The following is a 14,150-nucleotide window of genomic DNA, read 5'->3' on the forward strand; positions in this document are numbered from 1 at the left end:
CTTTGATGGAACTAATTTAAATGATTTTGAGAAACGTGAATTGACTCCCCTGGGATGCTCGCTTTTTGCAAATAGAAGTAAACCTAATGTTGCTTCTATTAGGCCATCTGATAAACTATCTCTTCCTTTTCAAACTCTAATTTCCTTTAAAATGGCTCCGATAGGCAATAAGGACGCTGTGCCTCCTTCCTACTCTATTAATCATAGCCCCGATTCAGTCCCCTTTTGCGTACAAAGAAATGGCACTCGGTCAATGGGAGATTTTGAAGGTTGTGTGAACATTGTAAATTTGACCGGGGAGAACAGGCCTCTGTATGTAGGGGGGCCTGTCTATTTCGTTTGTGGTAATTTAGCATTTCCCTGGTTGCCCAAGGTTTGGCAGGGAACCTGTTATTTAGGAATCCTGTTACCTGGGGTATTCATAGCTAGTACATTGGAAGTTTCTAAAGCTCGCCCACGGCGGGACGAGAACGGAGATACCCCTGGGCAAGTATTGGGAGATATAGCAAAATCAGTTGTGCCATTTTGGGGACAGATAGCAAATTCTGAAAATATTAGGGGACTAGCAAGGGTTCTGGAGAGAACCATCAACCGGACCACGGATATACTCTACAATATGACACTAGAACAAAAAGCAATAAGATTGGTAGCACTCCAAAATCGGATGGCATTAGATGTCATCCTGGCAGAACGTGGTGGAGTATGCAAATTAGTGGGGTCCGCTTGCTGTGTTTTCGTACCAGATTCCTCACCGACAATTTTCAAAGCAATACAGAACTTGCACATCCTTAGTTCTGAAGTGCATGTTCCTGTGGGAGATTGGAATATTAGCGCCTGGTTCTGGGATTCTCTACGATCCTGGGGTTGGAAGGTGCTTTCTGTTAGACTGGTTATTTTGGGAATCCTGCTATTCCTTTGTTGCTGTTTCCAATGTCTACCTAGTATATGTGCAATGTTAGGGGGATGTTGTGCTCAAGCAGTGAGCACAGTAGGGCACAAAATGTATGCCCCAGATACAGCATCTAAAGAGTTTGTGTTACAAGAGGTTCTGATGAACGACCTAATGGCTATAGATACTATGGATAATGATTCAGGATGTATGGACGCCAATGCATGGAGTTATTTACAAAGATATTAGAAATGATAGTAGCACTTGGCATAGGCCAAAAGGAGGGTTTGCCGGAATTGAAACAATATTATGCCTCCTATCGTAACAATTGTATGTGTATTGGCCTACGCCAAGTTGTCTAAACATCATATGCGAACAAACTCCACGGCAAGGTCTTGACCTTAGAGAAAGTAATGTAAGTCGCCATCTTGGATCAAGCCGCCATTTTAGGTTCTCTTGTTATATGGAAGTCACCCTGAACATCAAAATGGAGGCCGAATGACATTCTGAGTAAGATTCTGGCCGTTGTGACCTCCGTACACATGAATAAATTAATATGCCTGCAGGCCACTTGTCGGTGTCGCGAACTGAGACCTTGTCCTACCGTTGACCTATATGTAAATGTACAACTATATCAGTGAAACTAATCAAAATGCATATATTAAAGGATTGACCTGGCAAGGAACCCATAGGCCTGGCTCACAGAATGGTTAACCCACGAGAGGGTTGGCCAAGGGCTGGACAAATTGTATATAAGACCCAAGTATTCCAATGTGTGGTCTCTCCCTAACGCATCGAACCCTCGTTGAGATTCGTTATGTTACTCTGAGAGCCGAATAGCTATCCGTTTGTCAATTGACTTTGGTAACTGTTGTAGCTTTTAAATAAAGCACTTGTATGTTCTTTGTAACCTGTGTTGGTGTGTTTCTTTCTGGGCTTCCCGGCCTCATATTATTTTTCTGTTTCCACAGTGTGTGACCCTGGAATATATCTCTGCCCCAGTGCAGCGTATGCTCTGCCCCGCCATTGGTCGTGGTTCCACTATCGTAAACATTTACACACCCTTAAATTGACAATATGGACTTCATTCCAACTATTCCGGAATGAGGCCCTATTTTTCTCCCAGTCTTTATTTCACTACTGACAGTTCCACTTTGCCTAATTCCACATCCTCCTCAATCCCTTAAAACCCCTTGTTCTCTCACTCTTTGCTCCCTATTTTATCCAACTGAAGCCACCATTTTTCTTCCCCATCTTTCATCTGGCAGACTCTCAAGTCAATGCTAAAGCTATTAGCACAGTAGATGCTGATTTGTTTCGAGAGAGAAGTATAGTAATTGATTATAACTAAAATTTTAAGAATACATTCACAATATTTATTTTGTCTATTGTAGTGCCAGTTTCAACAGTCAAATTCAAGTTGTCAAAAAGAATTGCCAGTTATGGAAAGCGAGCACAACGTAAGTAACAAGAAACCTAATGTTTTCCAATTAGTTTCTTTTCATTGATTGGCTATAATGCAGATTTTCAATACAGTTGTAAAAGAAAGTGTTTATTTTTTTAAAGGCTTGGAGGGGAGTTTTATTCTTCACTTTCTTAATTGAAGGTCGGAGCCGCAATGTAAAGCAACTTATTCAAGAAGTACATCTCCAATTAAACCTTTCCAGAAACTCTAGTCCCATTAACAAGAAACCCATGTGATTATGGTCTCTCAATTACATCGCCTTCCATCCATAAAAAGTCATCAGCACAAGCTTGTTTCTCTGCAACACCGTCTACAGTAACAAAAATTCCTTCATGCAGCCAATAATCCTTAGGGCCGATGTTCTGTGAGAATTTTGGGAGGGAAGTAAATGCATACACCATTATACAAAACTACAGTCACATCCTTAGGTTCAAGAAGTTAAACTGTACATCATTCTCAATTGAGCTGAGACGTTAAACTGCCTAAAGCTTAAATAGAGAGGCAAAACCAAAGATAGTAATTCAATACTCATCGTATCTCTGTTAGCAAACTGCATTTACTAGCATAGTGAATGATAAACATCGTTGGGTGAGTTAGTACTCGTCTCTGATTCTTTAAGTGAAGAATTTCCTATATAAATGTATAGAAACCCGGCATTCCATGGCGTGACTGGAGGCTTAGTATTATGCCTATTCAAAGATTATTCACGACCAACAAGGCCATTCTTTCAATTGGTTTACAGTAGAACTCCTTCAAAGTAGTCTCCTGACTTGGCGGCAACATGTAGGCTATCCTTTAACCTCACCAAGTAGGCTAGAAGTGGGTAACATATATTCCTGCTTCAGCCATGAATCAATTTGGTTATAGTGGGGAGGAGACTGATTTTTAGGACTCCCCGAGAGACAGAAATAATTTACTACACCTAGATGGCCTAAGATCCTTAGTCCTTTCTTTATCCGTTTTCCTTTCTTCATAGGTTTGAGATATTCCACCACGCACAGATGAGGCTGTGTTTGAATAGCCCATAGGAGATTTAATCTCAGTCTTTGTTCTCTGAGAATTATGGAAAGTAAATTCTTCTATTGGAAAAAAAAGTCTTGTCAATATTCGGAGCTCTAACATCTTATACCCTCTTACAAAATATCAAGCATATAAGCATTCTTAACTTCACCAACAGCCCCTTCAAGGAAGATTGCTTATCATTTGGCCACGATTGGAACAAACCTAAAATTTCATTGACATCCCATTCTAACACTGTTCAAAAACATAAAAAACAGGAAATGCTCCCCGGCCGGGCCACCATCTGCATATTTGTGATCTGCCGAGATAACTAAACTATAAGAATTTAATATCTTATACGCCTTGCCCTCTTCGGCTAGCCAGTAAAAGAAATTCAAGATATGCTCTACATCTACTATGGTGGTATGTAGGTCCCTTTGAGAAGCCAGCTATTCCTGGCATTCTTGATGACTGGTAACTCTTGGCAGTATCTGGGAGCCAAAAGACCGTTTTCAGCCCCTCTTCAAAGCCCTTGGAATCTTCATCTACTTCGGAAATCTTCCAGGCCACTACTAGCCTGGGGGCTCATACCCTCCTCGGAGGACGAAGATATCCTTGCAGGTCTATCAACATAGAAAGTTATGGTAGAGTTTAAAACCAGGTTTATGCTGTCTAAAATGTTATTAGGATCCATCTGGTTGCCTTTGTCCTCTTTGGATTTAGAACTTTGGGTGGGGATCATGGCTAATGGGTGAAACCCATACTCTAGTGAAAGACCCCATGTTTTCATATATTTTCTTCGCTTTTACCTCAATCTGGATGCCAACTGAAAAAGGGTGGAAGATGTGTTATGCCCCGGGAGGAAAACGGGCCTATTTCACATGGGCCACGCATGTATTTCAATTCCTGAAAGATGTGCTTGTCTGGTCACTGCGATCACAGGGGTACCTTGAGTTCTAATTTCCTACCAAGTTTGAAAGTCCTGGTAACACTGAATTCACACAATAGCATCAAAGATCTTAGATCTCTCGTCTCCTTAGTGGTTGATGTTGTCCATCAGCAGGAGAATATAGTATTTCACCCTATTGTCTACAAATTAACTTGGTTACAACTCCAGGCTGATTCACAGGAGACAAATCTCTTGATGTACATTATTTGCTCTCAAAGCTTCAGAGTAGCCTATTTGGTATCAACGGAAAAAACATCAGAAACTACATATGACAGTAAGGGACTAACAGTGACTTCCCAAATTACTAGACAGCCTAGACTTAGAAGCAGGTGTACGTCCTCTGAAAACCTGCTTCTTAGGGCAGACCTTTTCCTGGGACATGGAAATAATATCAACCAGATATAGGATCATCTGGAATCCCTTCTTTCTCAGGACTGCTGTTAGTAGCTTGAACGAATTGGTGAAATATCATGGGGCAGAAGACAGACCAAACAGCAGACTGTAGAATTCCCTTTACTTGATCACTGCTGGAGGAATTTCCAGTGCTGCTAAAAAATCAATACTATCAGAAATATAGCATTGAGGTCTTACCTTGTCAGCTAATCATCTGGCAGGTGCATGTCTCTTAGCAGATGCACGCCTTACATTTTGAAATGGTGATAAAATACCCATTTGTTGAACTTTCTAAATGTAGTACTGCTCTCAGTTTTTTGCCTTTTGTCATAGCAAAGAGGTTGCTGTGGAAACCCACTTTGCATCTTCAAAAAGGTATTAAGCCCCCTTTTTGCCAACTCTTGAATTTCTCTGTGGACTAGCTGAAATATTTGTCAGAGAAGTGAAGCAGAATCAAATCAGGGTCGTGAAATGGTTGTCCATAAAGTTCTATACTCTACCACTATACAGTCTGAATCAGCGAAGCATCCCTGTGATTTGTCTCCAGTTCTGAAAACATCTGTGCTAGCTTTCACCCTATTAGTATTCTTCCGGCACTGGGCGGTCTCACCTTTCACAATGGGGTAGCCCAACAGTTGACCTTAGCTACAGGGCCCACTTCTGAACTTGCCTTTGGTTAGGGCCCAATTGCAGTTGGATGCCCCTGCACCTTTGTGCGGATATGGAGCAGTTCATGTTGCCGAGAAGCACATAGCACTCTTTTAACAACCTACCAGAGACACAGGAACTCCAGGTTCTACTGTCGGTTTTGCTTCATCCTCCAGGTCCAGGATTTTGGTCAAATGCACTACTAGGTCTTGTAGTTTATTTTGGCACAATCTCAAAGTCCTTTCCATTAACTTTGTTGGGTCTTTCTATTGTTTGTCAACAAAGTCAAGAATCTTGGATTCTGTTTCTGGAGTATTAGTGACTTTGTCCACCAAGTCTACCCTTAGCAGGAAATTCACCTCTTTGTCCAGAGGTTTCCTGAACTTCCTGTAGACATTTTCTACCACTCTTCAGGAGGCTCTCAGTCGACCGGGGATGCAGAATATCATCTGGATCAAACATCCCACTCTCACCTTGATTAAGATCCTTGCTTGTCCCGTAGCCGAGGTGCTGTGCTAGCTCCTCCAGGTATGAGGGCCCAGCCTGCCTTAACTTATACAGGACGGACAGATTCTGTTGGTTGAAGGGGTCCATGGTGCGAGAAGGATTGCCTCCCCTTTTATTAATCACACAGTTGGAAGGGATATATGTGTTTTCTCTGTTTCAGGTGTGTGTGTTCCTTCCCCTAGATTGGTGACCCAATTCTGCAGATTTTTGTTACTAGCTGTCCCCTGCTCAATTGCAGGATGGGGCGACATGGCGCTGCTTTTATCAGCATGTAGCATCAGGTCTAGTCTGGACAGCTTCTTCTGAACTGACTTCATAAAGTCTGACACAGCCCTTCTCGCTGTCAGGTCCAGAGAGGAAACTAGAATCTTTCTAAAGCTGGCTACTAGGTCTCCCTCTGACTATTGAGTATTTGCCTTATGTTTGGAGCATTCAGCCTCATGGCCTGACGATTCAGCCTTAAGCTCTGACCTGATGTAAGATACCTGAAACAGAGAAGGTCATTGACCTAATGTAAGATACCTGAAATAGAGCAGGTCATAGAAGGGAACAATACATTCACAGAACAAATATTCATGAAGGTGTTCACACCCTGTGTGAGGCACAAGCCACCTCCAGTGGGTGCTATAAGTCCTGCTGAATGCTTAACCTGTGTTTGTTAGGTTTTCTTTTTTTCTGTCTGGGCATCAGTAACTGTGGGCTATCAGGTATGCTGTAGATGAGGCTTGAGAATGTATACAGGAATTGGTACTCTGCCAGGTCATCTGGTCCTCCACTCCCATACGAGTCTGCTGCTCCTACCTGTCAAGGAAAGAATGAGAAAATGCGCACCACCTCTCACCTTGTTTAGCAAAGATATCAGCAAGAGCTGGAGACAGAAAACTGATACTTTGAAAAAAAAAACGGCTAAATGCCAGGGCAGTGGGATGGGACGGTTACAAAGACAGATGTGCAGCATCCAAGTCCCTACAATACTCCCAGCACGAGTACTATGATAAATTGGACAAAGTGTCCTCACACACAGCCTTAAATTCTGCATATATAAGAGAACAAAATCAAGCGTCACTTATCTGTCTTCCGAGCTGTGAGTAAAAAGGATGAGCTATCTTGAGGAAAGGACCTTTAAAACTGGAAGGGCATGCCATTGGGAGTTGGAAACTATTTGGGTTTCTTATTAATGGGACTACATTTTCTCTAAATATTAAATGGGAGATGTAGTTCCTCAATGATTTGTATGTTATACTGGTGTTTTGAATTTCAATAAAGACAGTGAAGCATACTATGAATTCTCTAGGCTTATTATTGAAGTACTCATTTATCTGTCTGTGTAAATATTGTGATGTCTGTGGGGAGAGATGATGAGGTTGAGGCATTCATGAAGTAGACAGTATTCTTTTTTTATTTTTTATTTTAGATTGTACACAACGTCACACTTTTCAGTGGCATCACAGCATTATGAAACACGGACACAAATATAGTTTCTTTTTTCACTGTCTGCTTCCTGCTTCGAATAGGGGTTAGGGTTCCATCTGCTTATCCCCCTCTGCCCTCCAATCCTAACATTTTCATACTTTCTTTATTCTTTTTGTCCAATTCTCTCTCTACGGTGGTCATAAGTCCGGTGAGATCATCAGTTCATTTAACTTTTGTCCCCAATCCATACCCTCATTATCCTCCGTTCCCTGTCCCCCTTGTTTCCTAATAATTTCAGCCCCCGCTCTGCCCCAACACTGAACATCGCTCACCCAAGACAGCAGTGATGGTCCTCTGGGCACTTCCATGATATAGGGATTCTTCTTTTCACCAGAACCAACACAAATTGCACCATTTTCCTCCTCTTCTTGTCCCTCTTTCTCCCCGGTAATAACCCCCACAGGCACACTTCAGGTCTGCGCTCATACGATCCATGTACCAATAAATGTATTTTAGATAGTGTCTCATTCCAGTAAACTTCGATCTTCAGGCATTACCATATCATATGCCAAAGTCCTGCTGAGTTCCTCTTACTCCGTGGACAACAGTGAGATGCATGTGCAGTAATTGAGTATAATCTCACCAGGGTCTTTTACAGCCTATGAAGTGGATGATATGGAACCACGCATTTCTAGATACCTGTTTAACTTGATCCTATACATGAGCCCACTTCTTCTCCGGGATTTCGTATCCCACATCTCTTTCCCATTTAGCCTTCATATCCAATACACTCCTGCTTTTGTTCCTGAATGCCTGAATATATCTGTGATAGATCTCCTTTGCCCCCTTCTTGTGTCAGTACCAACTGTAGCAATGGTGTAGTCTCCGGTACCTCTGAATATCTACCCACATGTTTTCCAGTGTTTTCACTATCCATGCATATACCAAGAAGGAGCCCGGCTGCATGTCATACGTCTGTCTTCATTGTTCAAATGTCATCAATGTCGCTTTTACAAAAAAGCCCCCTATCGTTATACAGCCATTGTTTCACAATTTACCAATATCTAAACCCTTCAAAGCCTCCCGAAGAACATTTTCAAACTCTATAGCGAGTGCTGGACTGTACGTACTCGGCATGTGTAACTTCTGTGGGAGCTTGCTCCACACTTCTCGCAGGACCATATATTTCATGTCCCAGTTGTGCCCATTGGGTCCCACAGCAGTTCAATCCATTCCCTATGTCTCAGGAGGTTATTAAGGAGCCACTTCTGATCTCGCTCTAGTGAGTCATCCCACCGGGTTACCGTCTGTAGCTGGGTAGCCATAAAATATGACTCGAGTAATAGTCCTCCCTATAAGCGGGGCCTATGAAGTGTTTCTAATGCCATCCTACGGCGTCCTGTTCCCCACAGCAGCTCCCCAATCTTAGTATCTAACAACTTTAAAAAAATATTTTAAAATCATATATGGAGTGTCCATGAAATAATACAATAGTCTTGGGAATATTGCCATCTTACACAGTGCCAACCTCCCCATCAGGAGTGTTTTCCAAATGTCCACCGAGTCCCCTACACCCAACAGTGCCCTTCCCGTGTTATAGACAAAAGTGTCCTCCATATCATGGAATATATGGATCCATATGGAGGGGAAGGACTCCAGCTCTCATTTGATTTCACAAGTTGGAAGCAATTTGTAGAGAGGGATCCAAGAACCCCCACCTCAGCCACGTCACCCATATTGCCTATATGTTGGGAACCAGAGTGTGAGACACGTGCGGTACACTATGATGGCCATTTGAATGAAATCCCGGAAAAAGCAGAGCAAATGAATGACCAAGACGAATGGTGACGTCATGCAGAGTCAAGCTGACGTACACAAAAGAGATGCAGAGACAAGAGAATGCAGATTTTCTATAAGGCATCGGGAAAGTATCAAGGATAAGGGACATCTTGGGATCAAGGTGAAGAAGCATATGCCACAGAAATGATGAAGATGTTAAGTCAGTTTACACATGTACATATGCAAAGAAACACAAGCTGACAAAGTATTCTTGAGGCTGGCTTTATAGTGAATAGATTGCGGCATGCGCCAACATATACATATATGCATAAAATGAGTAAAGGATGGATGTTTCCCCTACGTGTTATAGCAGAGCTGGACTAAAAAAGAAACGGCTCTTTTCCAGTGTGTCGCAGTAAGAAAACAAATTAATTACCAAGTGAATCTCAGAAAGGCTAGGCTGGATGAGCCATGAAGCCAAGCCAAGAAGCCAAGGTATTATCAGGCTGGTGTGAGCTGACATTGGATACAAAATCGTGTGAAAGAACAGCTCCTGTTCAGAAGGCCTGAAAAAAATAAAGACGTCAGAGGCCTATTAGAAAATAGTATTTTTAATACACTAGAAGCTTGACATCATGGACGCTGTATTCCCTGTTTTAGATAATTGATATTAAAACAGTAACCTTTTCGCCAACTACCTGAGTCGTTTTGATTATTGATGTATGAATAAAGTCTGCATCCCCATCCATCTCAGGGGTATTGCTACTCATCTTAAAGGGCTGGAGATCACCCAGTTCACGTGGTAGCAGAGGATGGTTTCAAAAGAATCCATCGAGATAAGTAAGCTTTGGGGTCCCGGAAATATCATACAACCTCTGCCAGGACGTGAAGCTAAAAACTTTAAGCTTGCAAGTTAGGGTGTGACGGGTCCCCCGGTTTCCACAAAAAACCCTCACAGCGTCTACAGAAAGCTGAACGAACAAAAAGTTGAAGAGGCGATAACGAGGCGGACGATCCCAAGAGTCGGAAGTTGAACACACAAATGGTGTGTAAAACTGAGTATGGTGGCAAAATTGTCTATGGGCAGTGAGTGGAGATAGTGATAAGGGAGAAACGAGTAACGGAGGGAGGCTGCGGTAAAGCAACTTGAGAATAATGAGTGTTAAATATTGAGTAAAATTACTTGAGGAGAGGCCAAGCAATTAAGAAGTATCGTGAAGAGAGGCCACGATAAAAGAGTATGTAGTCTAAAATGTAGTCTATTGTTGATTTCCACAACCCATTCTGCCATGTAAAAGCTGGCGGAATATCCATCTGTGTATTACCATTAATAATGCTAAGGTTCCACACCTCAAATTCCTGGATAATCCTCTTTCCTCTCTCCCGGGATTCCTTACAGACAAACTTTCTGTTCTCTAAATACCAATTCTCTTCTAAGCATTCTGCATTAAAGTCTCCAACGATTATCACTGAAGCCCCATCATCCGGGAATTCACCCATTAATGTAAAAGAAATTGCTGTCAAGGCTTCTTCCAGTTTGTCTTTTAGGGGACTGAAATAAACATTTACCAAAAAACATTTGCTTACGAGACTCTCACCATCTTCCTGCCATTCTAAGAGTACAATCAGGATGTCCGACCTGTCTACATCAATTACCTGCATGGAAAGTCCCAAAGAACGTTTAACTGCTGTTAGTAGTCCACCAAATGGCCTACCCTTTACTCCCCGTCGGGCCTTAACGTAGACTGTATTAAATCCATCTATCATAGGTGTGTCTAGCAAAAAAGTTTCCTGCAAACAGATTATATCAAAATTCGAGAAAAGTTCATGGTTATTCATGATGTTCTTGAACCCTTTCAAATTCCATGTAATTAATGACCAATTAGACCATCATGTATGTTGGAAACGCCTTTCCTCCCTTCCTTGATTTACCCCTCTACCAATAGGAGCTTGTGTATACCCTCTGGAACTATAGATCTCCTTGTTGTATCGTTCTCTTTCATCTTGCATCATACCCTTCTTTGCCTGATAAATGGGAGCCAGAGTTGACAATATTGAGGGCCCTGTGTCTGTAACTTCAAAACCTAGGGCTAAGAAACTCTCTCTTTCCCCCATTATTATTTCCCTTATTAGGTGTGACCTTAAGTGAAGTCTTACAGTATCTAGACAATCATCGTAGACAAATTCTACCGTCTTAATGTCCCCTGACGATATCAATTTCCGATTTGGAATTTCCTGCATCAAATCCAGGATATAATGTCTATTTAAGGGATATCTATTTGAACTTTCGAACAGCCGATTCAAGAAAATACATAGCTCACCGTTATCTGGCATCATTTTTTGCAAATTAGCCGCTTGCCTCGAATTCCATTTTTTGGCCGATTTTATTTGCCCCGTACTTTCCCCCACCCTCTTCAATGAATCCAAAAACGTACTCTTTGGAATCCCCAGACCTACTTCCTCGATTAATCTTGGGGTCGGTAATGGCACTGTTAAGGAAACCCTGGGTGGAGGCAACTTCCCCAAGTCCGCCTTCACCACCACAGGTTTTGCAAAAATTGCATATAATTTAGGTGCCGTTGGTATTCCTGTTTCCGGGACTTCCACCAGAGGATTCACCAATCCCCTTCCTGCTATTATATGCGGTGGAACCAACAGTCTTTCCTCCAAATTACAACACTTGCCAGCTCCTCTACCTGCTCCAAATTCAATATTTTTTTGGGGCTTCTAGATCCTTAATCTTCTCAATCTCTTCCTCTTCCATATCTACTGGATAAACAGATATATTACTTAGATCGAAAGAAGGACTATCCCCCTCCTGTACATTTTCCAACACAGATGAAACCCTATCGACTTCCTTGAACCTTATTAGTTCCTTCACTTTGCCCCCTTTCCTGTTTATAAAAAAGTCTTTCTTTCTCTGATCTAGTATGTCTCTATCAATCTGCATATGTTTGTCCACTGCCAACCTTAGATTACGGAGGAATTTCCGTGATCCTTTATTCTGTTGTGAGGGTGGAAGCTTACAGTTTTTGGATTTATTTTCCCTATGAGTTCAACTTGTTAGGACAACTTGTTTTTTTTACCTTTGGGCTACTACTCAACATCTTCTTATCCTGAACCTGTTCCTTCCCCAACATTGATACCGATGGGAGGACTATTCCGGATACCTCAGGTACCACCAAAAGGCTTTCTCCCTTTAACTCAGCATTCTCCCCCTGTGTTTTCATATTTTTGACTCCCATTCTCTCGCCTTGTACAAACACAGCCCCTTCACTAACCACCTTTATCGGGCTTGGGGTATTGAAGACTGAGGTTGCCATTATAAAGCCTTCCAATAGATGCACTTTGCTCAATACTTCCTTCATTGATTTCCTAAGCTCCCGGATTTCATAGTTCAATGTGTCGTAGCCTCTGTCCATGGAGTCCATAATTCTAGAAAGAACTGGGAATGATAACTCATCTACTGGGGGTAGCTGATCCTGTTGGGAGACTTATTTTATCTCCTCAGCCTCTATTGCTTCATCCTCGATCACTGGGTCCCCCACTATAGAGTCATCATCCCCAAGTTTGACACCTTCACTAACCTGAATTTTTGCGAGGTGGCCTCATCCCCACGAGCAGTTTCCCTCTCTTGCTTTTGGCTAAACTGGTACTGTGACAATTTCTCCTTATAACCCCATTCTTTAGGTATAGGGACTGATGTTGTTGAAATCTTTCTTTTAGGGTCTCTTGGGCCTTGAACTTTCCTGGAAAACTCATGAGTCAACAGTGGGGCTAATATAGAAATATCTGATACTAAATCTCGCTCCACCACCAGTGGTTCGTCTGCCAAAGAGTTCACTTTAGATTCAATGTTTAAAAAAGCCCGATTTATAACTCCCACCACCTCTGCCATTGAATCCACTTGATTAGTTTGCTCCGGTCCAATATCCCCAGGGCCCTCTATACCCGGAGGAGTGGAAATTCCCTGAGGGACTACCAAAGTGTCTACTACCATAGAGGAAACTAAGCCCTTGTTAACTACTTGAGTCACTTGAGAAGGATGTGGAAGAGAAATTACCACCTGTGGTGGGACTCTACCCCCCTGAACTATATATTCCTCTGGGATACTTCCCATACTTCTGAGTGTGACTCCCATTATGGGAACCGAGGAGGGTTACCAAACTTTATGATTACTGGCCTACTCAATCACTTATATGACCATATGATAATCTCAATACTAAAAGAGGAATACCTTAACACGCTGCAGTACTAAAATGACAAATGCTGATAAAAGAATAAAAGCAATCCCATACATGTATGTAAAACGATCTGTTTAAAATTAATGATAAAATACTATACGGATTGTCTGCTTAATAGGTACCCCAGAAAATAATTACAGACACTATACCCTTATTTGGCCTCTGCGCAATGTTTCACAACTTCAGCAGCTCCCAGCAGCCGCACAACAGCCAGCGCCCTTTACCCCTCACGGGCTTAACGCCGCAAGGGTGACTCGAGCGCAGCTTTGACTGAGCTGCCGGTCACGTGATCACCCACGTGGTCTGTGCAAACTCCACCTCCACCAGGAAGCAGAACAGATCAGGCAAGAGCCAAGCTCGCAGTGCCTGTAGGTAGTTCAGTTCAAAGGAGCACGAGAAGGAAGTCCGCTCCACACACAAACACAGCCTGTTTCAGCAGCAAAGAATCCGCCGCTCGGGCGGCTCGAGCGCAGCTTTGACTGAGCTGCCGGTCACGTGATCACCCACGTGGTCTGTGCAAACTCCGCCTCCACCAGGAAGCGGAACAGATCAGGCAAGAGCCAAGCTCGCAGTGCCTGTAGGTAGTTCAGTTCAAAGGAGCACGAGAAGGAAGTCCGCTCCACACACAAGCACAGCCTGTTTCAGCAGCAAAGAATATGCAAACCCCCCCCCACATCTCGTCTAGTCTTCCGGCCTGGGCCTGTTGTTTTGTGCCAGTCTGCCCCATCTGGGAGGAAGGGGTATAGAGGTCTCAATGTATCGTGTCTCTGTCCCTATAATTGAGGAGCCTCGCAATTATTGTACGTGGGGGTGCTCCTGGTTTAGGTGCGCAGCTGATGTGCGGTGCGCCCTCTCCACGAGGAA

The 14,150-nt window shown here is 42.8% G+C and overlaps 1 protein-coding gene across 1 annotated transcript in view; it reads left to right on the forward strand.

The window, feature by feature from the left end:
* Positions 1 to 14,150, forward strand: part of LOC138467288 (uncharacterized) — a 5,113,521-nt gene that overhangs the window by 3,262,446 nt on the left and 1,836,925 nt on the right. Inside the window, exon 16 of the mRNA XM_069607285.1 lies at positions 2,284 to 2,349. Coding sequence (XP_069463386.1) covers positions 2,284 to 2,349 — 66 coding nt within the window. The remainder of the gene's footprint in view (positions 1 to 2,283; positions 2,350 to 14,150) is intronic.

This window comes from Ambystoma mexicanum, chromosome 4q (assembly GCF_040938575.1).
Source record: "Ambystoma mexicanum isolate Mex_15411 chromosome 4q, UKY_AmexF1_1, whole genome shotgun sequence".
Lineage (NCBI taxonomy): Eukaryota > Metazoa > Chordata > Amphibia > Caudata > Ambystomatidae > Ambystoma > Ambystoma mexicanum.